The following is a 23,031-nucleotide window of genomic DNA, read 5'->3' as shown; positions in this document are numbered from 1 at the left end:
TATGGTTCTCGTGTGGTTAGAGGCACATTAGTTTTCAGCTAAATTCTCTGCAAATTGTCTGCACCAAATGTGATCCAGTTCTCCAGGGAAGGGGCACAGACGAGGTCTAGACCCACACATACCCTCAGGCTGCCATTTGGACATCACACAGCTGCCAGCACAAGCGTCGAAGCCCTGGAAGCTGCCAATGGACATGCACGAAACAAAAAAATCTTACAAAGCTCTTCAAAGTCTAAGCCCATGATCAGAGGAGATGACAAAATCAGCTTTAAGTCAGCTGGGATCAAATAAAAAATGCTGCAGCCCAATGACCAGAGTTTCAGTAACATTGCCCGGGGCTAATTCTGATTTAGCAGTGCTGGTGTTCTTCGCCGGCTCCCTGTGACAACAGGTATTCAGAGACCTGACCTAAAGGCCTGTCTGCCAGCTGCCTTCTCCTTGCTCCGCCCGATCTCAGATGCCAGTACCTGCACTGTCAGTATATGGTCTCGGACCATCCACCCTCCTGTTCTCTTAGGTGCTTGCGGGATATTTTCTTGGCTGTTGTTAGTTGTCGAAAGTTGCACCTAGTCTCTGAAAAGTTGTATTTAGTCTCTGAGTGCAGCTGCGGCTTTACCCATCATGATGAAATTCCTGGTTTTTTCCTCTTCAGGGAGCAGCGGTGCTCACTGAAGAGTTAACTGTCCAACCTGCCTTTTAGCCTCCTTACAGGCATCATGCATCAGGCTTTGCATTCAAATACTTTGTATTCAGACTCTGCACCAAACACAGAATAATTAATTAATATTAATTATTATTAATTTCCTTGAACGATTTTCTCTGCCATGTCCCTTTTATTTTAAGTCTTGGATCCTCTCCAGAATTTAGATGCTTAATCCCCACGGAAGTCAATGAGTTCAACAGCCTTGTGGATCTGGGACTTTTTCTAGACAAACAATAATTTTCCACATCTCCTTCCCATTCTCAGCTCCAGAAGGGAGAGGTTGCTGCTCAAGGCCTAACCCAAACGTTTCTGAAGCCTTGCTATGTGTCCTCCAGGTATCTGAGGATACCACGGCCAGAGCCCTGCCCTCAGAGACCCTGGGGACGACTTGCTCAGGACCGTGTAGCACGTCGAATAGTGGCAAGCTTATTTAAGCCAGGGAAGGATGGCAGGACCCATCTTGGGTGAAAAGCAATGTTCTTAATGGTATTTTTCTTCTGCCTTGGTAGCCTGCTGAGTGAGAGGTTAAGGAGTCTTCTGTTGCTTAAAGTGCCCCCTTGAATGTGCATGTGGCCTTCCCTGATCTCCACAACCTTTTAAAGATGATGGAGAGTGTCTGCTCGGTGACACCAGCCAGCTTTCAGCCCCCTCTGACACAGCCCACTGGGTCCCATGGACTTGTGTGGGCTGAGAGTTCTCAAGAGATTCTTGGCTTGATCCTGTCTCTGTCTGAACCCTGCCTCTAAGCACAGAGGCCTGGGAGACCTCCTCGGTGGAGACAGAGACAGCATTCGATGTCCCTTCCCAGTTTCAACTCTAGTGGAGCTTTGGCTTTCCTAACACCATCCCTGCACGGTGAAAAAGTATTTCTATATTTGTCTTTAGTAGTCTGTCCTTGCTTCCGTCTCCTGTATACATATTCTTTTGTTCATTCCCAAGTTCTGTGTTTAGTTGAGTTTGTCTCCCAACATCTACTTATTTCCCTGATTGCTGGGACAGTCTGCTCTTGTGCTTGGAGGAAGATGCCCTTAAGGAGCTGCCAACTCTCTTGAGCTTGTCTTTCAGAGCTGCCTCCCACAGAATCTCAGCTCACCTATTCCTGAATAACCCAAAGCCAATTTTCCTGAAGGGACTGTAGTCTGCCATTTGCCTTTCTCACTCCTCTCAGGATCTTTAACGCCACAATTTCATGGTTGCTACAGCCAACACTGCCATTGATTATCATATCCCCAAGCAGTCCTTCCTTGGTCACGAGTACCAGGCCCAGGAGGGCGTCCAGCTGAACTAGATGGCCCATCCAGCAAGTGTGGTAGGGATTTGTCCCTAACACCCTTTAGAAACCACCTGGATTTCGCGTGCCCACTGTGTTGCTCATTCAACAGATAATGCAGCTTGTGCTAGTAATCATACAGCTCCAAACAGTATTGTTTGATCTACAGAAAAGTTCTACCAAATGCTGACAACGGACCTTCATTTAAAGATAGGTATCCTGTATTTTTTCTAAATCAGCGCCATTCATTTATTCTTACTAACTTTTGCCAGTCCTGCTGTTGTATTCCTGATGGAAATTTCTCCTAGCAGGTAAACCAGATGGTTTAGATCCATGGTACTTGCAAGAGGCATCAGGAGCCTGGCTCTCCGGTTCTGCTCTGCGTTAGTGTGACGTCTCGCGAGGGACGTACTCACGTGATCAGGCACTATGCACGCTGTTCTTACACTGTGCCACCGCCTCGAAGCAATCATTAGGGCTAAGACTAAAGCCGTGTACCTCTCAGTGTCTCACTCCGAGCTGGCTGCTGTTGGCTCCCTTGCTAATGAGTAGAGACCCAGTCGATGCAGCCAGGGGAGCTGAGAGGCACTGACCAAAGCAGCCAACACAACACAGGGCACCATCAAGAGAATGACGAGAGCACCAGTGTGGCTATGGACTATACTGTCTCTATACTGCATACACTATCCAGTATCATTTCGTGGCCATATAAAGCCTTGGTGCACCTACGTATTGAGCAGCGTGCGCAGTTCCGGAGATGGTAGAGTTACAAGTCACAGAGAATGGAAAATACCGGTCTTTGAGATGGAGCAGCAGCCTTCCATAAACTGAAAGGGTTTGAATTCTTCAGTCTGGAGAAAAGGCTAGGAAAGATATGGTCAAGGCTTATACAGTCACGGAGTAGTTAGCTGAATGGAGGATTACTGTGCAGTAAACCCCGCAGGACTGTTACTGCGAGGCACTAACGAAAGCCTAAGTGGGAACCAAGGAGCCGGTTAACGCATGGAGTGAACTTCTGGGCCCTGCAGCCACGGGAGGCTGCGGCGGCAGGGCGAGGGCAGGGCCAAGCCGGGAACGGCGAGGCCCAGGGGCGGCCGCTGTCCCAGGCCCCACTCTGCCGGCCGCAGGTGCCGGGGGCCTGCGCGGGGCGCGGGCCGCAGGGCGGCGGGGCTCCCCATCGCCTCAGGGGCACCGCAGCCAGGCGGAGACCCGGGGCGCAGCCTCCCCGCCCCGCCGAGCCGGGGCCGCCCCCCGAGGGCCGCCCCGCGCCCGCCCCAGGCGGCCGAGCCCCGGCCCCGGCCCCGCCCGCGGCCCGGCCCCGCCGCCCGCGCATGCGCGGCGCCGCCACGGAGCGGCCGTAAAGCGGCGCATGCGCGGCCCGGCGGGGCCCGCGGTCAGTGGAAGGCGTCCGGCTGCGCGATGCATTGTGGGCGCGATTGAGGAAGTAAAATGGCGGACCTCGCGAACGAAGGTAGGCGGGCGCTGGCGGTGCGCAGCGGTGCCGGCCGCGGGCCCGCCGCCGCCCCGGCCCTGCGCCGCCGCCGCCGCCCCGGCCCGAGCCCGGCCCTGCGATCCGCTCTCAGAGGCGCGCCCGGGCGCGGGCCCGCCCTCGGCAGCGCCGCCTCTCCGTGCCCCGGCCCCTCCGGGGCGAGCGGCCGGACAAAGGGAGCGCCCGGCCGGGCCGCCGCGCTCCCCGCCGGCCCCGCTCTGCCCCGCGGGCCGGGCCGCCGCCGGGGCTGGCGGCGGGCAGCGGCCTGGGGCCGCGCTGGCAGGCGGCTCCCGCCGGACCGTGGCACCGGGCTTGCGGCGCGGCGGCTGCCGGGGGCGGCGGCGGGTCCCTGCTGCCGGCGGGTCCCTGCTGCCGGCGCGCCCCGGGCGAGCCCCGCCGCTGCCGGAGCGCGGTGCGACCCCCCGGGAGTTCCCAGCCGCCCCGTGTCCCTCCCCGTCCGGCTGCTTTCTGGGGTCATTGTCCACAACTTCAGGACTGTTGTAAATCCTTAATTCCCACTCGTGTTAATCAGCCTAGTAATAGAGGCGGTTATGTAAAACTAGGTGAGGTATAATAATATCTATATTACCTTTTTAAGCCGAAAACCTCTGAAGTAAAGAAATAGTGGTTTCATTTTTCTCTGAAGAGGGTTAGGAAGATGTGAGCTGCACTACTGTAGGATTTGGGTATTCTGTGCCAAGGTGTGTACAATGTTGTTTAGGTGACAGCGGGCATCAACAGTTTGCCTTTGGGAATGACTGACTTCCCTCAAAGTCTCTGCAAAACCAAGTTTGCCCCTGCTGTCTCTGTTTTTTCTCTTCATTCTTCTCAGCTAATGAAAGAGAGGGGGAAATGCCCAGGAGGAGGCAAATGAAAGCGTGTGAGGCCCCGTCTTTCAATGATTGCTTCTTACATTTGAACTCTGTACCAGTGGCAATTACAGTCCTGATGTTAACGCTAAACAACGGGAAGCAAATATCTGTTGTAGGGGTAGCTTTTGAAGGTGAAGCCTACAAGCAGCGAACCACATAATTACAGTTAAGTTATTTGACAAATCCTGTGATGCGGCATGTCTTGGGCTGTTGGCTCCCAAACTCAGGATGAGCTGTCAGTGCCCAGAGAGGCATGGTGAGTGGTCTCAAGAATGGCAGTAAATAGTCAAATGCATAATGACTATTTGTGAGAAACTAATTTGCATACTGTCATTATAATGACCTTATAATAAATTTTGATCGTTTATTGTGTTCTTTTAGAACCAGAAGTTTGGGAATGGCTATCTTAAGTCATGCAAGCCCCTCACTTCCCCCTTCTAGCGGGAAACATCAAGCTCAATGGTGAAGTCCAAGTTACCGCTGTTTATTACATTGTTTGATGCTGATGTGTTTCTATCCCTACCTCTCTATTTCTGCAGAATTGTGTAGACTGTCTGTGGGGAGAAAAGAAAAAAGAAGCGTGGTGCCATCCTTACTTTTTCATCTGATCTTCCTTTTTCTCTCTTTTTTTCTCTTCAGACCCTTTCCTGACTCCAGTGGTTTCCCTCACCTGCTAATCTCTAGTTTGTGCTCGCATCTCCTTCCAGATTTGTCATCCTCACCCTTTACTGTTCTCTTTGTTCTCGCAATAAGACCATGATACAATCTTTTGTAAGATGAAGCAAGATCAGCTTCTTCTGAATTATTGTCGCTTCTGCTCATTCTGATATCGTTGGCTGCACTGCCTGGTGGTAGTTTTCTTTCCTCTGGTTCCATTTTTGAGGTCTCTGGGTTTTGTATACCAGTGCAAATACACGTACTTTCTGGAACTGGCATCCTTCTGCTGAAAGTCGGTGGATTCCGTAGTCTTTCTCCTTGCCTTGTTTGCCGTCTCTGACATGGCAATGGTGTTCTCAGGTGACTTTGATTGTTTTCTCCTCATTCTTAAACACATCAATCTGGTTTATTTTTCTAGTACTGTAGGTGAATGTTTTATTTCCTTGTGCCCAGGTATTTTCATTCGAATATATGAAGGGACTATTTTGGTACTAATAATTCTTTGATCTTCTGCTTCATATTCATCTTCTCTTATTTGAAGTATTTGATAGCTAAATGTTCATGTTCACAAACCAAGCGTGGTTAAAACAAAGCTCTTAATATTCCTTAATCTTGATTGATCTGTACAACAGTGTTGTCTCGAAAATACTTCATTGTGAGGTGTGAAGCTAATTATTCTTTGACACACAGTAGACACAAGTACCTAGAAAGAGGTTTCAGTCATTCTTGCAGATTGTTTTTGCTTAGCATGTTTGAACAATAGCTTTTCTTGTCTGTTCACGCAAACATGCTTAGACTCTTACCCATTTGATTACCGCAACAAACCTTCTGGCCTTGAAAAGTGCTGTTTGTTCTGCTTCTGTCCTTTCATCTTACCAATGGAAAGCTCTTTTAACTTGTCGTTTTTACCACGGCACCCCTTTGTTTCAATTCATTCATTGTTTTTTCCTTTTCCAGCAGTGTATATATCTAGATTCTGATGTCTCTCTTAGTCTGTTGTCTGTCTTAAATCACCACTGAGATGTCAATACTGCCTCCAGTAACCATTCTGCCAACGTCCTTTAAGCCTTCAAACTATTTTAATGGATGATCTTTCTGTGATGCATTTCTTCAAAGCTACAAGCATTCCCTCTGCTATTCTCATAACGACTTCCTTTTCATCATTCTAATCGTTCCTTGAATTTTTTCCATTCACTTGTCTTTCCTTTTTCTCTAGCAAGTTGGTGAAACTGTACACCTGCCTCTCTGTAGTGGCTTGATGGCAAGGTGTATCACGGCAGAAGAAGGTTGTTGGATTAAGGGGGTCCTCTGCTGCAGAGAAGGGGGGTGAAGGATGAGGTGGTCCCAGTGCCGCTTTCCAAAGAAGTTTGTACTGGGAAGTTTCCTAGGAAGGGGTCCTGGTCTTGGCATTGCCCCTCATCATGAGAGGAGATGAGCTGGTAAGTGCAGTGCTAATGAAGAGGAGGAGAGAGTAACTTCTCCCTGGCCGTATGAAGTTTGATCGACTTCGTCACAAAAATTTAGTGACATTGTGATAAAGGCTTTGGGGACTGGCATTGTGAGAAGTTGGATCGTTGACAACCAGGATTTTGGAATGGTAGGCACAATTGGTATTGTTAGTATTGTATAAAGCAGTTACTGAATGGTATTAGAAATTTTCTCTGAAGTTTTTGGTATGTTCTTTGTTGGTGTTCTAGCTGGATCACGTCTTAGAACTGACACTTCACACGTGTGGCAGTGAAGTATCATGGAGAACTAGACAGCTTCCCGTCAGGCATGTATTCGTGTAAACCCAAACAGTTTTCTCATTAACTTGCTGTTAATACACAACTAGTAATTTGTTTGTATGTAACTTGCTGCTGAAGCAGCTCTTTAGGTGATAGGACCTCCTTGTGAATGAATTACTTTATCACCTTTCAGTCATTGAAAAGGTACAAGTTTTTCTCAGGGCTAAAACTTGATGGCTTTCTTCACGTTCCCTTTCGGGAGGTGCCTGCACCACCTCTGTTGGCAAACTCTCTCCTTGGACACCAAACACTATTTATTTTGCTTTACGAAATTGCCAAGCATACAGTTCATGATCGTGACAAGTTTACTGTGTGTAACTGCCTTAAACATGCAGAAGATGAGAGAATCAAAGCAGTTCCTTTCAGAGGAGAAGTATCATTCCTTTGCCAGACTTGTCTGATGCTGACATTGCTTCTGTCCTGTTTCTGGGGTTTTTTTGCCCTGACACTGCCATTCTACTTGCCTTACAGTAGCTTTTGGAGAGAGGAAGGTCTGTTCTTCCTTTGAGGGGAAACGCTGGCGTGCACCACTGTCCCTGATGTTTGTAGGCCCTATAAACAAGATCTTTTTCTCCATGGTGATTTACTTCAGATAAACTAGTGGATGCAAAGATAGCCTGAGTGATTTGGTTTGGTTTTTTTTTTTTTGAGATGTCCTAATAATTCACACCCCCAAGTGCCATAAAGTACTGTTTAATTTACATGATAGAACTGTCTAAATACTTTCATAATTTTTGTTAATGTTTTTTGGAGTTCTTTATAAATATTTTATCTACATTGCAAAGTAGTTGGGCTGCCTCATGGTTTTCTTCTTCCTGTCATGTGAAAATATGCTACTTTTTTTTCATTTCTGACTTGTAACATTTGCTTTATGTGAAGTACCTGAGCTGAAGTAGTAAAATTACCTAATGCAGAGGGTACCTTATTTCTATTAATGCCACAAGGGCTTGGGAAACGCAATAACACGTGCTCTGCAAACACAAAAGGTTTGTGCTTTAAATATGGTGTATGGGATTTTTATTTCATCTTAAATATGTAAAAGGCATTCTACCTTCCCGTGCCAGCTGTGGAAGTACTGCCTGGAAGTAGCCTGCTTACTCATGCTATAGGAGACAAAGATAAAGGGCTTGATGGTGAACGAGAACATCAGATGTTTTACTTCATAAAAAGAAACTTCTCAAAGTTTTGAAAAGGAGGCAGAAGTATCTCTTTTTGTGATGTCAGCTAGATTCACCGTGACATCACTTGTGAAGTCTGGCTATAAAGGATCCAGGCATGTTTTTTGTTCTTTCTGACATGAAGTGTGATTGGACTTTGCTTGTGGGATCTTTTTTAGAGGTCAGCTGTTGGTGTGGTAGCTTGCTCATTGCTTTCAGTCTGTTCCTAGCTATTGGAAGAGAAGAGAGTCTGATTTTGTTACCAACACCTTTAGCATTTTATAATGCTGCAAATTGCATGTATCTCTTAATATGTTTCTTTAGCATGATTATTCTGCTCTTTGTAACTTAAATAGTATTACAGTGAAAAAGCATTTTTGCAGCCTGAGCTGTTCAAATAAGCATAATTAAACTTAACTTTGAACTTAAATTTTTCTTGACCCTCAGATAAGCCTTTCACAGGCAATAAATTACCACTCTGAATATTTTTGGTGAGTTGACAACCTAATTGCTGTTCTCCTTTTTAACACTCTTCAATGTTCACAGTTATGATCTACTTTTTCTCTCAGGTGATGTATTATAATGAGTTAAAGTCAGAGCAGTTCTTCTCAACTTGTATGCTTTTAGTGTTGAAGATTGCTTCTTCAGATCCGAGCAAGGACTTGCTTGCCTGGAAGTTTCTCGGTGGTTTTTTTTCTGCCTCTCATAGGTTTCCAGGTAGTCAGGCACTATTGCACTTTTCAGTGTAATTTGGAATAAATGTAAATAGAAAATGTTTGAAACAGTGTAAATGTTTATTTTTAGCTTTAAAAATAAATTCACCTTGTAAGAACCTGGCTACAGCGGGCCCAGTGAGGACTTGAGAGTTATTTTCATGACATGGGGCCTGGGTTCCTTCTAACATCTAAAGATTAGTTTAAGTCACTGCGATGGTTGGTGATCTGGGTTGCGTGACCTGGGAGGAGAGGCTGAAGGAACTGGGCTTGTTCAGCCTAGAGAAGAGACGGCTTCAGAGAGGCACGTTTGGAGCTTTCCGGGGTCTGAGGAGGTCATTAGAAAGACAGAGCCAGGCTCATCACCGTGGTGTGTGTTGGAAGGACAAAACACAAAAGGTGAGAGGTGGAACGAGATGTTCAGACTGGATAGAGGGAAAAGGTTTTGGGTGGTTTTTTTCTCACTGTAAGGACAGTCAAGCAGTAGACGAGATCACCCTGGGAGGCTGCTCAGCCTCCATCCTTGGAAGTTAAGTCCAGACTCGATAACCTGATTAACCTGGTTTGACTTCATAGTTGACCTTACCTGGAGCAAGAGGTTGGACCAGAGACCTCCTGTGGCCCCTTCCAACCTGAATTATCCTGTGCTCTTGCGGTAGAGACGCAATGGTCTCTGTGATAAAGGAGAAGAATGCTTTCTTGGCCTTTGTCACTGCTCTGCCATGGGATTCACTCTGTGGGCCTGGTAACTATACAGACAAATGGCCTCTGCAGTATACCAGGGTTTTTTTCTCTCCATTTTGTGCAGTTTTACCTTGTCTTTTCTTTTCACTTATGTGGCCTTCAAATGTGGATTCAAAAGGGACGTGGGTTTTGCATTGATACCCTCAAAATACCTGTTGGATTTTTCAGTAATGGGTCATTTCATGCTGCAGTGAAGGTTTAAAACTTCGTATTGCCAAAAGAACTATTGTGGCTGCAAGAGATGCCACCAGCTGCTATGGTTGCGCTGGTGTGAAGGGGTGGAGAGGTAAAACGAGGCCATGGTTTGTCTAGATGCAGGAAATACAGTTGACATCAGAGTTTGGTACAGCTACAGATGGTCATGTATCTGAGTTGAAAATCTCACATTAAATAATATATATGACTTGAAGATGACACTTCTGCCTGAGCCATTGAGATAGTATTTTCTGTTTCTGTGTTTTGGTTTCCAAGGCTTGCTAAGCAAGGTTTAATAGCACATACATTTTTCTGACAGCACATAGGGCATATATTGATAGTTAATGACTCGACAGTGAAATATGTTAAAGAAATTTAGCCTGTGAAAGCCAGCTCTTGAGGTTTTTGTAATTATTCATGCAGGTTGAAATGTCTGAAACTTATGAATAAACTGCAGGAAGGAGTTCTGTGCATTCAGTAATTTTTCAGACTGGTTTGACGGCCTGCCGCCATTCAGAAGAAACTAAGTGGTTTGTACGAGTTCCGGATCTTCAAATTGAGGACTTACTGTCTCTAAGACAGTAATTACTGAAGGTCTGCTTTCCTTCTTACATGCTTGGGCTTTCTCAGAACACTTCTACTGAGACTGACTTGGTTAGAAAATTGACATTGTTTCTGTATCTCCAGCTCCTTGTTTTGCCTTGTTTCTGTCTGCAGAAAAACCAAGTGCATTCCACAGTTTTTAAGAACTATGTGCTGTGTCCATCCATCTCTTAGATGAAGGAGAAGATCTTATGTTCTTTACATGTATTGTACCTGAAGTCTGAAAGTTGGAGGGTTTTTTTCCTTCCTTTATCCTGCTTTATTTTCCGTTTAACTTGATGACAGTTTTGTGGACCCAACAGATACATTTTACTGTAGGTCATCCTTCAGACACCTTGGTGGAATGGAAGCATGCTCGCTAAGTGAGAACAATGACCGCCTGCCTCTGATGTTGGCTAGTGCAAATGACAGTGTAATTCTCATTTTGGAGTAGCACTTAATAAGCTACAGTGCTCACCATGTGGGGGAAAAAACCCAACAACTACCTAACGTATGCATTTCTGTTCTACAAAAATAAAACCTGTTGTGGTTCTTCAGTTCATAGGAAAACATGGTTTGTGTAAGTGCTTTCGTAGGAAAGACATTAAATACTAGAGAGCTCTTTATCTAGTACGTAAATGCATGCAAAAAATATAACTAGGAATCAGAACTGAAAGCTGAAGCCAGACATTTGAATGGGAAATTTGGCACTGGAGTTTTTTACCAAATGAGGTAATGGATGATTGAGGGAAATAATACTTTGCTTTTAATGTCTTCAATAATTGATGTCTTTGCTGAAGATGTTTCCCCAAAACAATAAGGCTCAGAAAAATATGCAGTGTTTAATAAAGGTGGTCGGGTTAGACAATCTGGTGATCTCTTCTTGCCTTGGGCTGGAATTAGGGAAACATGTCCAGCATTGTGGTCTTGTTGCAGACTTTAGAAAGGATGCGGTGAACAAGCGTTCCCCTGTAAAGAACGTGCCTGACCAAGCACTGGTGTAGTTGGTAGCCGTGAGCGCCTGCTGTCCCGTGGTTGTTCCTGGCGGATGCCATCATGTCAGTTGGTCTCACAGCCAGCAAGAGGAACAGCGAGATTCCTAGATCTTGAGTACTGGAGGACTCTGTTCCCTCAGTGGATAGAAACTCTCGTATCATAGAACCACAGAACACTTTGGGATGGAAGGGACCTTTAAAGCCCACCCAGTCCATCCCCCTGCCATGAGCAGGGACATCTTCAACCAGATCAGGTTGCTCGGAGCCCCGTCCAGCCTGGCCTTGAGTGTTTCCAGGGATGGGGCATCTCCCACCTCTCTGGGCAACCCCTGCCAGTGTTTCACCATCCTCATTGTAAAAAATATCTTCCTTATATCCAGTCTGAATCTTCCCTCTTTTAGTTTAAAACCATCACCCCTTGTCCTGTTGCTATTGGCCTTGATAAAAAGTCTGTCCCTGTCTTTCCTATAAGCCCCCTTTAAGCACTGAAAGGCCGCAATGAGGTCTCCCCACAGCCGTCTCCTCCCCAGGCTGAACCCCCCCAGCTCTCAGCCTGTCCTCACAGCAGAGCTGTGCCACCCTCGGATCATTTTTGTGGCCTCCTCTGGCCCCGCTCCAACAGCTCCATGTCCTTCCCGTGCTGAGGACCCCCGAGCTGGACGCAGGGCTCCAGGGGGGTCTCCCCAGAGCGGAGGGGCAGATATGTTGCACAAGAGTGTTATCTTTTCCACCTTAACTAACAGGACTGGTCAGAGTTGGTTTTACTAGCTGCTTTTCCCAGTCTCATTTGCTGTAGCTGGACACAGTCTCAAATATTTGATTTTTTTCACTCCATTTTCTTCTTTGGTTCTTCCGTCCAATAATGTATTTTTTCTGTGAGCTTTCTACTGTTCCTGGCATCCCTGTTCTTTTTTTCGGAGTACTCAGTTTTCCGTTACCAGAATCCATCTCCTATTTTGTCCTGTTCCTTTGCATCAGCTTCTTTGGCTCCCCATTCTAGTCTTTTGCAGCCATCCCGTGTTTCCCCTGCACTTCACATTGCTGTTGGATCTGCTTTTTTTTATTGTTTGCTTTTTTCTCTCTCAGTACTTCAGTCCTTTATTAAGCACTAAATGGACAAGTAGTTCTTTTCTGTTCAGTCCTCTTTGGTATCTGTGGAATTTGGTACAGGAGTCTCTTGTATGTTGTGCATTACACAGTCAAGTCCCGCTTTCGGGCAGATCTCCAAAAGGGAAGAGCACTAATACAGCATTTTATTGACTGTTTTGGCAGTCTTGGATAAAAGTAGTTTGGTAGAACGCACGCTACTTGTTGCTGTTAATTATAGCATTAATGAATACTGAAGTATCCCAAACGTGGTATAAAGAAATGAGCATCACTTCGGAGTAAAGGGTTAAAAGCTTGGACCTTTTACCAGCAGAGCCTCCCACAGGCAGGTTCTGCTGTGGCCAAGGGAATCGGAAGGGATCCCTGGCTTCTTTCAGCAAACTCTGTTTTTTGGGACAGGTACAAGGTTTTGGTGACCTTTGTTAGTAGATGATTTTACATTTCTGAAGTAGATTGTGTGCGTTGCTCTCATAAGCATTTTTAAGATTCAGCAGTATTTGATGGATAGAAGAACTTAGAAAACGAAGGGAAGAAAGAACAGGCAAAATGCTGTAGTAAGGAGCTTTATTTCAGGATTAATTTTTACCTTTTGTAGAACAAGTTATGCCAGTCTTGCAAAATCAGTCTTGCAGTGTTTTTGCCGGGTTATCCCTCTGAGTTAGACCCATAGAAGAGTGGAAAGAGGCTTTTCCACCCTCACAAATAAATGCAGAGTTCTTGGAATAATTTTCATAATTTTTTATGTGTTACTCAGGTGAAGTTTCACTTTTTCAGCTAAACTGATGTAGTAGCTAGCAGTTCCCAAACGGACAATCTCATCCCCTTTTCCTTATGTGCTGACCCAAGCGCTTTACTGATGCTGCAACTGATTTATGGAGGGTTTTGTGATACTGTCTTTTTTTTTTTAAGTACAAGGTAATTGTTCTTGATGGCTTTATATTTCTTTTTTATGGTAGCCTTTCAAGTTCTAAAAGTTTTAAAAATTCTAATTTTCTTAAATGTCTAGTCTTGTTTGTAAGATTGAATAACTGCAAAGGTGGAACTTTTGCAAAGAAATTAGCCAAAATACCGCTTTCCCTGAATCCGGTTGTTCCACAGCAGTCTTATTCTGAAGACAGGCTTCAAGGTTGTACTCATCTTTAGCCCTGCAGACATATAGGAGGGTTGCTGCCTGCGTGGTGTATGTGCAGTTTCTCTTCAAATATAAGTCACGCACATGGTGTATCAGTTTGTTTAAGCTCTCAGGAAAGCTCACTTCTGCTTTATCCCCTCCACCCCCCTTTTTTTTTTTTTGGTCATTAAGGACATTGAGGTGGTTTTGAGGTCGTTAAGGACAACATACACTCATTCTAGAAATTCACTCTGTTCTTGAAGGCTAAATGTTGATGTGCTTATTTAGAAAATAGTGTCCTGCTAATATTTGAATCAGAACTTCAAGTAGGAAGCAAACGTGCTCTTAAATTACGCAGAAAAGACCGGTCCCTCTGTAATACTATGCATGGAATATTTGGTTTAAATTGTACACCTGCAAATGTTGAAGTTTTAGGACTTTTCTAAATGTTTGAATGATGATGAAATACAAGTATAATCAAGTGTCAGAGTTAGGTGACCTTTAGGAAAGGGGGTATGTGGGTGTGTACAGCAAAACTCCCTTTGCGTTAATGCATTACTATGGGGAAGGAAAAGCCTTTGTCTGCAAAACTTAAATGTGTTCAAAAAGTAAACTACTGCAGCAAAGGGCCTTTTCCTCCTGATGTACCTAAGTATGGTAAAAGTATGGTTTGAAATAGATCTGGAGGGAGAAGACAAATAGCTTTCAGATATCCGTTGTATTGTAGTTCTTAAAACATTCCTTTTTCCTTTTGAAGATCAAGTCCTTATAATTATATGTTACCAGGAGCTGGTGGCAACAGTTTGTGTAACTGAGATATAACTGGTTTAGGGATCTGTTGTTGGTTAAAGCATCACAGAATGTAACATTTTCATATTAGTCGAATGAATATGGTTGGAAAAAACCCAATGATTTCTCTTTTTACAGAAAAACCTGCCATTGCTCCACCAGTCTTTGTATTTCAGAAGGATAAAGCACAGAAGGTAAGGAGATGTTGATATGTTTGTTTGTTTGTTTTGTAGCCCTGACTCATTCCATGGTGAGCAGCCGTTTGTCTATATTGTTTTGAAGATGGATAATAGAGCATTAACATTATTAATGGACATAGGGTGAAGAGGTACTGGAGGGCTAATGATGGTGGCATGAAATGGGTAGCTCTTCAGACAGAAGATGGACCAAATCTGTGAGAAAAACTATCTTCAAAGCTGTATCTTGAAAGGAACAGGTGGCAAAGGAATGCTGACAGTTGCAGTTGCATGAGAAAACTATAAAATTTCTTTTTCTGATAATAGAGTTAAGACAAAGCAAAGCAAACCATGGTCTAGATGATTGCTTTTCACCTCAGTATATTTAAATGTCTCTCATATCTTTGGTTAGTAGGCTGTGAAGTGTCTAATTACCTCGGAAAAAGGTAACCCTGTTCCCTCACCCGTCCCCTTACCCCTGCCATGTGTTCCCATCCCCTGCCGTGGGGTCTGTGGTAGCGGTCACACAGTGTTGAGGTGGGTTGGAGCTGTGCTGTAGCCTGGAAGGTGTTCGTTGGGTGAGCTTGTGTTGAACCAAGAGGCTGATACAACTCACCCTGTGACTGCAGAAGGAGTAGAGCTCAGGAGAGAAATGAGAGTTGAAGGAAGGAGGAGGACCTTCCCTTTAGCAGAAATTGCTATTAAATTGAAATAGATGTAGTGGAAAACCATGGCCATGTGGACTGAGTGCAGGATAGTTGGCATTCCTTTTCACTTTGAAAGTGACACTCAAAATGCTATGGATGAGTGCTAGGGTGTAGTTTTCCTTACTTTTTTTTTTTTTCCAAAATGTAAGCCTGCCAGTTTCTTATACTGTAAAAATATTTTTAGTAAAAGAAATCGATAAGAATCTCAATATATTGTGGTATTTAATTCTGCCTGGTTAATAGTAAAAACTGTTAACATTTTTTGGGGGAAAAAAAAAGTCAAGGGTACCCTTGTTTCAGCTGAAGCTGGTGGGAACCAAGAGAAGTGTACTCATGTACACGATTCACTTGTTGTTAAGTCACTGCATTGTTGTATTATCTGTGTATCAGAAAACCTTCTTAAGTGTTTGAATAGAAATACTGAACCATTTTGGTGTTGGTAGCTTTTGTGGAACAAGTACCAGACTCAAGCTTTCTCACGGGTTTAGTAGGCATATTCCTCAGCAGGAGCTTGAAATCTTTTGTCAGCTTGGAAAGGATTTAAATCTGTCATTCTTCTAATATTAGCTAATCAAATTAAACGTATCTTAGAGTAAATACTTTAGAGACGTTCCTTCCAATTACATTTTTTACAGTAACCGTTTACATGTACTTTGGAATGAAGAGAGTGCTAGTGTTTGCGCTATCAGTTTGCATCACATTTTTGCCTTCTAGGAGACAGCTCCCAATCACCCGCTGTTGCTTAGGCTGTTCCTGAAGTCCCTTCTGGGTTGCACCATGGTGAGTTTTCTCCCCAGGTATCATTTAACCTGGCAGTGCTTCCACAGTTAGTCTGGAAGCAGTGATCGTAGCAAGGTGCAACCCCAGCAGAGCGACGTGGTCCTGTGTCCTTTGCTGGCCTGGTCCTTCAGGGCTAAGCTGGGAGGCCTTGTGCTCTCAAGCTCCTTCACGTTGTACCTTCTGCTTCCACACAGAGCGCATACCTCCAGTGGCCTGCACACAGTCCACGCCTTCAGTGTTAGGCTGTGCAAGCACCTGCGTTGGGCTGTGGGACAGGTCTGTTGCACTCTGGTGTGCCTCAAGAAAATATTTGTAAAAAATCTTAACTAAAGGCTTGATGTCTCTTTGGGCTGGCAGAGAGGATCCAGGGTTCCAGGGAGAGGGATCTGTGATTTAGTCTTCCCAGCTGCCTCGGAGGATGCTGAGGACTATGGTGATGCTGCGTAGGTAGCTGTGTGTAGGACGGCCTCTGCCGAGGCACAGCCAGAAAGCCTGTCTGGTGGGGTGGGCTGGAGGGACCGCGTGCGACGAGGCCTGTGGGTGAGCCAAGCATCTTGAGGGCACAGGGGTTAGAAATGAGTTAGGAATCGATCTAAATACTAAGTGGTGGCGGTGCTCAAGAGGGGGTTGGGCACGGTCAGTACGGGTGCGGAATAGGTCTAGCGTGGCTGGGGAACGGGGCTTGTTCCTTGAGGCAGATCATGAAGAGTCTACCAGTGGCATCTGTCACTCGGTTGCCAATTTCCAAAGTGTAAGAGGTCTAGTAACACACACAAATACTTATGTTAAACTGTGTAATGGGTGGAGATGTGCGATTTTCTTAAAAAGGGGGACGGGGGTGGTTAATAATAATTTTAGTAGCTTATACTGTGTGTATTTGAGACCAGAGAAAAAGACTGAGAGAAGTATCGGTGCTGTGCTTTTTGCCGTTTTATCAAATAAAGAGCCAAAGCCTGCTTGTTGCTTGTGCCCCTAGCTGGTTTTTGGAGTGTTGATATAATAGGAATAGAGTCAGACTGCGGTGCTGTCAGCCAAAAGTAACAGCCGCTTCATACGTGTGTATGTATCAGAACCTAGCATTCAGGCCAGCCGAGTGTCCCCTTGATCAGCTTACTCCAGAAAGGGTGACTGAGGTTACGCACTGGTTGGGACCTTTCACTGTATTTTTGGAAAGACTAACAACAAAGCGTTACAGTTAACGGTTAACTCCATTACTGTTTCCCTACAAGGCATCTGGGTAAGTGCATTGCCTGCCACAAAAGGTTATCCTTATTAAAGTTAACAAGGAAAATCTATTAACAGAGGAGTTTTTCCTAGAGCAACGTTTTGAAGAAAATGCAAAAGTAACTTCGAAACAGTTGACAAGCAACACACTTCTAAACTATGTAATTTCTCAATGTAAATTACAATTTTAATTTAGCAAAATGTCTGTCTAGTCAAGTTGGCTTTCTTCTGGAGCCGTAAGCAAAGTGTTCATGGAGGCTTTTCAGTGCCAACCCAGCAGTCTGACAGCAGGGGGGGAGTGGGGAGGAGGCATGGCGTTGTGCATTTGATGGACTCTTCGTGATGACCGTTCGGGTGTTTGCCTGCTGCTCTTCCGCATCCAGCAGCGCATCTTGAGCAGAATTATTTTGCTGCAGTGGCTACAGGCCCTCTTGCTATTAGGGCCAGGTTGATACTGTTCAGGGGTCTTAACTGACTTTTCTGGACCAAACTCTGTCTACTATTAAGTTAAAGAACATAATTTTTCTAGATATCTCTACTTAAGTTTGTGCTTGTGAGGTGTCAGACGTCTATTTCTCCATTAGAAGCTGGAAAATATTCAGCATGTTGCAGGACAAAATGCATGCTAGTCTGGAAACTAGGTTTTTTTAACTGGTCGTTCCAGCTAAGGTTGTACACAGTTTAGTAAAAGACCAGAACCTGCAGTTTGTCGTGTTTGTTTGGAGGGGACAAAAAGTGCATGGTGTTCAGAATGATGCCTCTTTAATTTTACTTTTAGTAAGGACGTTCTGGTGGTTTTCTTTCGCAATTAAAAAGACAGGGTTAGTGTATCTGTTCTCATTTTCATTATAGATATCAGTTAATGGCGGATGTAAAGTTGTCTGCTTCCACACCTGTTGAGTGAGTCCCCATTTTCATTATTTTCATACCTCCCTAACTCTTTGAGAACCATTTCTACAATGTGTGAAATAGAGAGTTCTTGCAAACACCTGAATGATAGCATCCAAATATCCCCCTTGTTTACACACTGCTATTCATTTTTCTGACAAGAGCTTCTACTGCTGAGACTAGTTGGAAAATTGCATCAGCTTAGGAAGACTCTTAGCTGTTAAGATCTGAAAGCAACATAAACTCCTAACCTTGCTGTGTTAAGCATGGAATATTACTGTTACTCCATTATCTGTCCCGATAACTTATACATGAGCTATACTGTGCTTTTCATAGCGCTTTGTGAATGAAAGATTTCTATTGATAGAGACAACGTTTTCTATGATTGATTTTTGTCACTTGTTAGACTTGTGTTTCTGCTCTGAAACTAATTTTAACTTCGGCCATAAAACCATTTCATGACAGTTTCTGGCCATAGGTTACTTGAAGTCATTTTATGAAGTTAAATTTTAACATGCATTTTTGAGGTCAAAGTGTTCTGAAGTCTTTCTTGCATTTACACGTTGTTAAGTAGGTATAATAGCTCAAACAAATTTAACCAGCGGTGTTGTAAAGAAACAATTTGTCCAAAAATGCTTATAAAGTAGTGTCCTTTGGTCTGCAAGTGTGAATCGTGGTTGTCTTCCAGTCATTATTGACTCTGACAGTACTAGGATCATCATGACTCCCTAGTCACCAGTACTACAAAAGGTAGATCTCAACTCGGATTTAAAAAATATTTTTGCACTTTAAAACGAGCCACTGTCTATTGCGTAGCTTACACCTTGTCCTCTTCCCTCCGCCAGCCTGGGTTTGGGGGGAATGGTAGAATATAGAAAAGAACACTTCATTTCTAGCTTGTTGTAGAACTACTTTTGGTCGGTGTACTGCTTTCTATAGGTGAATTGGTAGTGGTGAGTTTTAAGGATGGCTCTGAGGGAAGATAAGTTATGTGATGTTTGGGTCACGTCCCATACCTAAGTGGTGCTGCAAAACGATGCAAAGAGTTTAAGGGGTAACTGGTACCTGGGTGGGAAAGGTAGAGGGGTAGTTCTGGAGTGAACACAGATTGACGCCCTTAAGTTGTTAGATCTGTCATCATGGTCTTAACTGTGGAGCTTTAAAAATAGATGTGGAGTTGTAAAAGTGATTTAAGTGATTAGGAAGATGGCATTGCCATGTAGTCTGGAGAGCAAGATTGGGAGTTGAGAAAAGAGAAAGTTGTATTAGACAACACATAAAAGTAGGGATTGGTTGAAGTCCTGGTTTGATGTTGTGTGATTTGGAAGTGCCTGGGTTTTGGTGGTTTGAGGAGGTGGGTGATTAGAAAATGTTGTTTGTGCCATGGGCGTGACTTGTAGGGTTAGGATGGTGGCAGAGAGAGAACTGTGGAGGAAGCAACTTGTGTAGGGAGAGGTAACAATATCTCCTCTTCCAAGCTCTCTTAGCATCGTTAGCACAGCTGCCGGGAGGTTTTGTTAGGGAGACCTAGCTGAACTGTGTTACGAGGCAATAGTATACTTAAGGAGTTCAAATTAACGCTTAAGAGTTCATAATTGTGAATATATTGCTACACTGCCGCACTTAGAAGAACAATCGTAAACGTCTTCAGAGAGGACGGTTGTGCAAGGCAAAGCTTAGAGGAATATGGAGAGGCTGGTAATGTCTGAGGCTACTGAGAATACCAACAAGAGCTGTCCTCAGCTCTGAGCAGGTAAAGGTTGTGAGAAGATACACGGAGAGTAGTCCTTTGGGGCCATTGGGTATGGGTGCTAGTTTGGGGAAAATGAGGAAAGGAGGCATAAATAGCACAACTTAGAATCGGGAGGAAAAACCAAGAGTGTTTGTGCCAGTCTTTGTAAAAAAGGAATATTATTTCCTTGCCTCTATTTGGTGGTTTTAGCATCATGTTAGTCTTAGCTTTTATGTATTTCTTCATGACTCTCCTTATTTCCTGCAATGCAGAGGAAGCCGACTCTCCAAGTAGACTTTTACGTATTTAGTGTAGGTGTGTTATTTTTGTGCTTTAATAAAAATAGATGTTGTTTGATCTGGCTGAGCAAGGTGAGTTTGTGTAGGTGGCTTCCTAATCTCTCCACTGATCTTTGCCTTAGTATTTAGGAGACAGGAACAGATTTCTGCCAGGTTCTCCCTGGAGCTGTACTGTAAGGAATGTTTCCTCTGGAGAGGAGGAGGCTCAAGGAGAGACACCGGCCATCACAGCCATAAAACATTGCAGCAAAAAGGAAGAGAACGAACTGTTCTTCCCCAGCTCCAAAGAACTTTGAACAAGAACTTAGATCAGAATTTGTGAAGTTAAGAGATTAGAAGACACTTTCAATACTAAGCATGACTGAAGGCTAAAATGAATTTTAAGAGCTTGCGGTTTCCCTTGGATGTGCTTTTTTGAGAACAGCTGTACAAACTTCTGTCTGGAGCAGTTTTGGTTTGACAAATCCTTGAGGCCTTTGTTGGTTTTGTCTTCCATGTCTTAAACCGCATACTATTCACAAAATTCTGAAACTTGCAGTAATTTTGGATCCATTTAATATACTGATTTTTTAAAAAAAAATAATAATTTTATGCATTGACCTGTCCAAGAAATTCTCATCTTGGCATCAGATTTTTCTGCATAGAAGTGGTGAGTGGAAATAATTATTATTTTTGGTTTGTTTCTTTTCTGAGTCTTGGAGCACATATTCCAGTTTTGCTTAGGACAGAAATCAGATTTATGCCGGAAGGTTACCTTGCTTATTTCCCTTTTTAAAATACTTGCCACGTATTACAAGAATTACTAAAATCTGATGCAAGTTTACTTAGCCTACTTTGAAATGCTCTAAACTGTATTGATATGAATTACTTGCAAAATAATTTATTGTCATTTCCACTTTTAAGTATATAGCACACGTGTGCATTGAATGTTCTTGCCTCTTCTTGCATTATTAGCAATTTTGTGATCTGTAGCTAGAAGTCAGCGTAAATTGCTGGTAAGGCTCCTTTTGTTTTTTCTTTGAATTTCTCCAATTGCTTGCTGAATCAAGCATGTGAGCTCCTACCGTCCGCGTGATCCCCTGAGAAGGGGTTCAGCAGGATGGGCTTTTTGTTCCTTTAGTTTTGTGTTGGTTTTTTTGAACCTGTTATAGACTGGTTTAACTTGATGCCTTCCAGCTCTCGCTCTGTGGGAGTCACTGCATTGCCATCCTCTACGCCACTCATGATTTCATAGTTATATTCCTGCTCCTTTTCCCTCCAAATTCTGTGTGTTATGGCTGAGGAATAATAAGGTATTTAGCTATTTTTATGTGGAAACACTTCTGTACCCTCTTCCTGTGCATTATTTTGCTTCTTATGGACACTGAATCTTCTTAGTCATCTTCAGTCCCAGAGTCTGTCTATCTACAGTTTCCCAGTCGTCCCCTGTTGCTTCCAGATCCCCGGGGACGGCTAGCTCATCCCGAGGTTCATTCTGGCTGGTGACAAGGACGGTCTCCCCTGTCCCCGTTCCCTAGTACCCTTCTGGTTATAGCTTTCAGTGTTTTCCCCACCGTGGTTTTTAGGGTCCCCTCCCTCCCTTTCCCCCCAGGGTTCTTCAGAGGCCATGTGAATAGCGGCGGGGTTGTCTCCATCGCCTGTACTGTGATGGACTGGGTCTGTGATCTGTTCAGTCCTACTGCAGTCACCTCTTCTGAGGTGGTGTGGAGAGTCAGACCTCCGGAGGAGTGGGAAGCCAAGCAAAGCTGGTGATGCTGGCGGCTCTCTTCTGATCACCAAGCCGAAAGCTTGCCAATTCTGATAACTATTGACAAGGTGATAGAGTTTAAAATGTTAAAACCTTTCTGCACGTTTCCTGAAAACTAGAAACCTGGCTGGATCAGCGAGACCCAACTTAACCTCCCGTGCCGAGGGGGAGCCGCTGCTGTATCGCAGCCCTGCGTCTCTGCTCGGCGCAGGGGAGCTGCCTCTGGCCCGGGGATCGCCGCGGACGTTTGAAGAGGTGTGGGGGAGAGGGTTGTGCCGTGAGGTACGTGGGGAGGGTTTGGGGTAGCAGAGTGAGAGGACCAGAGGACACGTGCAACGTAAGCCATGAGAGAAATCAGATCTTCAGTGCTGCTGCTTGCATAATTGCTTTTGTGGTTAGTGTGATGCCAGTAACCTGTGACTTAATTCTTGTGCTTTTTTTATGGCTGTCTCCCCTTGAAGGGGAAGAAAACAGTTTGAGTGACGTTTGGAATGCTGTTAATTTTGGAAGTGAGGCTTAGCATAAAACAGGGACTAGGAGCAATGGGTATAAAATGCTGAGTGGAGGACTGAGGTGTTTACCCCTTGTCTTTACGTATGAATAACTCACATAGGTTGTAAGAGCTGTGGCCAGTTCCAGATGGCCTTTTCATGCTGTCTTTCTGAGCCAAAGAGGTAAGAATAGCAGCATGCTAGGCTTCGTTTAACTTTTGGCGACAAACAAAAACGTTTCTTTAACTCTTCTCTCTCGTTCTGTGGGGTTTTGAGTTAGTGATTGGGTCTGTTAGTAACAGCTTCATATTAAAACCAGAAAACTTTGAAAATACAAAAATCGTCATCCCCGGCTTTATCTGACATTGTTATCCCCATTGAATATATTTTGACTATTTTGAGCCTTAATGATAGTCATTTCTTGCAAAAATTTAAAACTTTAACTTGAGTAACTTCATTGAACTGAAATGAACCTGCTGAGACAGTTGCGTGTATTGCTGTCTTTTAAGAATTGCTTCTCTTTGAGGACAGGCCAAGTCATAGCTGAAGAGCTTTGGGCCCTTAAGATTTAAACGCTGCTGTTTATTTTTGAGGTTGCTGTTTACTGTTCTGCATGGACCTGGGAAATGATGAGCATTTTTAATCTCTCTTCACTCTGCTGAATGCTTTCGGAGAGCAAGCCAAGGTTATGTGCTTCTTAGTGACATCTTTACCGAACTGCTTGATTCTCCAGATACTTCACCATAAGACACAGGAGGCTTGGCCCACAGACCGCAGCTGGGAGAACGTCCTTGGCCTGTGTATTATCCCTGGACT

The 23,031-nt window shown here is 44.4% G+C and overlaps 1 protein-coding gene across 4 annotated transcripts in view; it reads left to right on the top strand.

Annotated features, from left to right (window-relative positions):
• Positions 1-3,354: 3,354 nt before the first annotated feature.
• The window catches only part of RANBP3 (RAN binding protein 3), a 58,507-nt gene continuing 38,830 nt past the window's right edge, over positions 3,355-23,031 (top strand). For all 4 annotated transcript variants that reach the window (XM_082331374.1, XM_082331373.1, XM_082331376.1 and 1 more), the window contains exons 1-2: positions 3,355-3,444; positions 14,310-14,365. In XM_082331374.1, coding sequence (XP_082187500.1) covers positions 3,423-3,444; positions 14,310-14,365 — 78 coding nt within the window. In that variant the 5' untranslated portion in view covers positions 3,355-3,422. The remainder of the gene's footprint in view (positions 3,445-14,309; positions 14,366-23,031) is intronic.

The sequence above is a fragment of the Platalea leucorodia genome, assembly GCF_965183815.1.
Source record: "Platalea leucorodia genome assembly, chromosome: 21".
Classification (NCBI taxonomy): domain Eukaryota; kingdom Metazoa; phylum Chordata; class Aves; order Pelecaniformes; family Threskiornithidae; genus Platalea; species Platalea leucorodia.
Note: the sequence above shows the minus strand (reverse complement) of the source record. Positions and strands in the feature narration are given on the sequence as shown.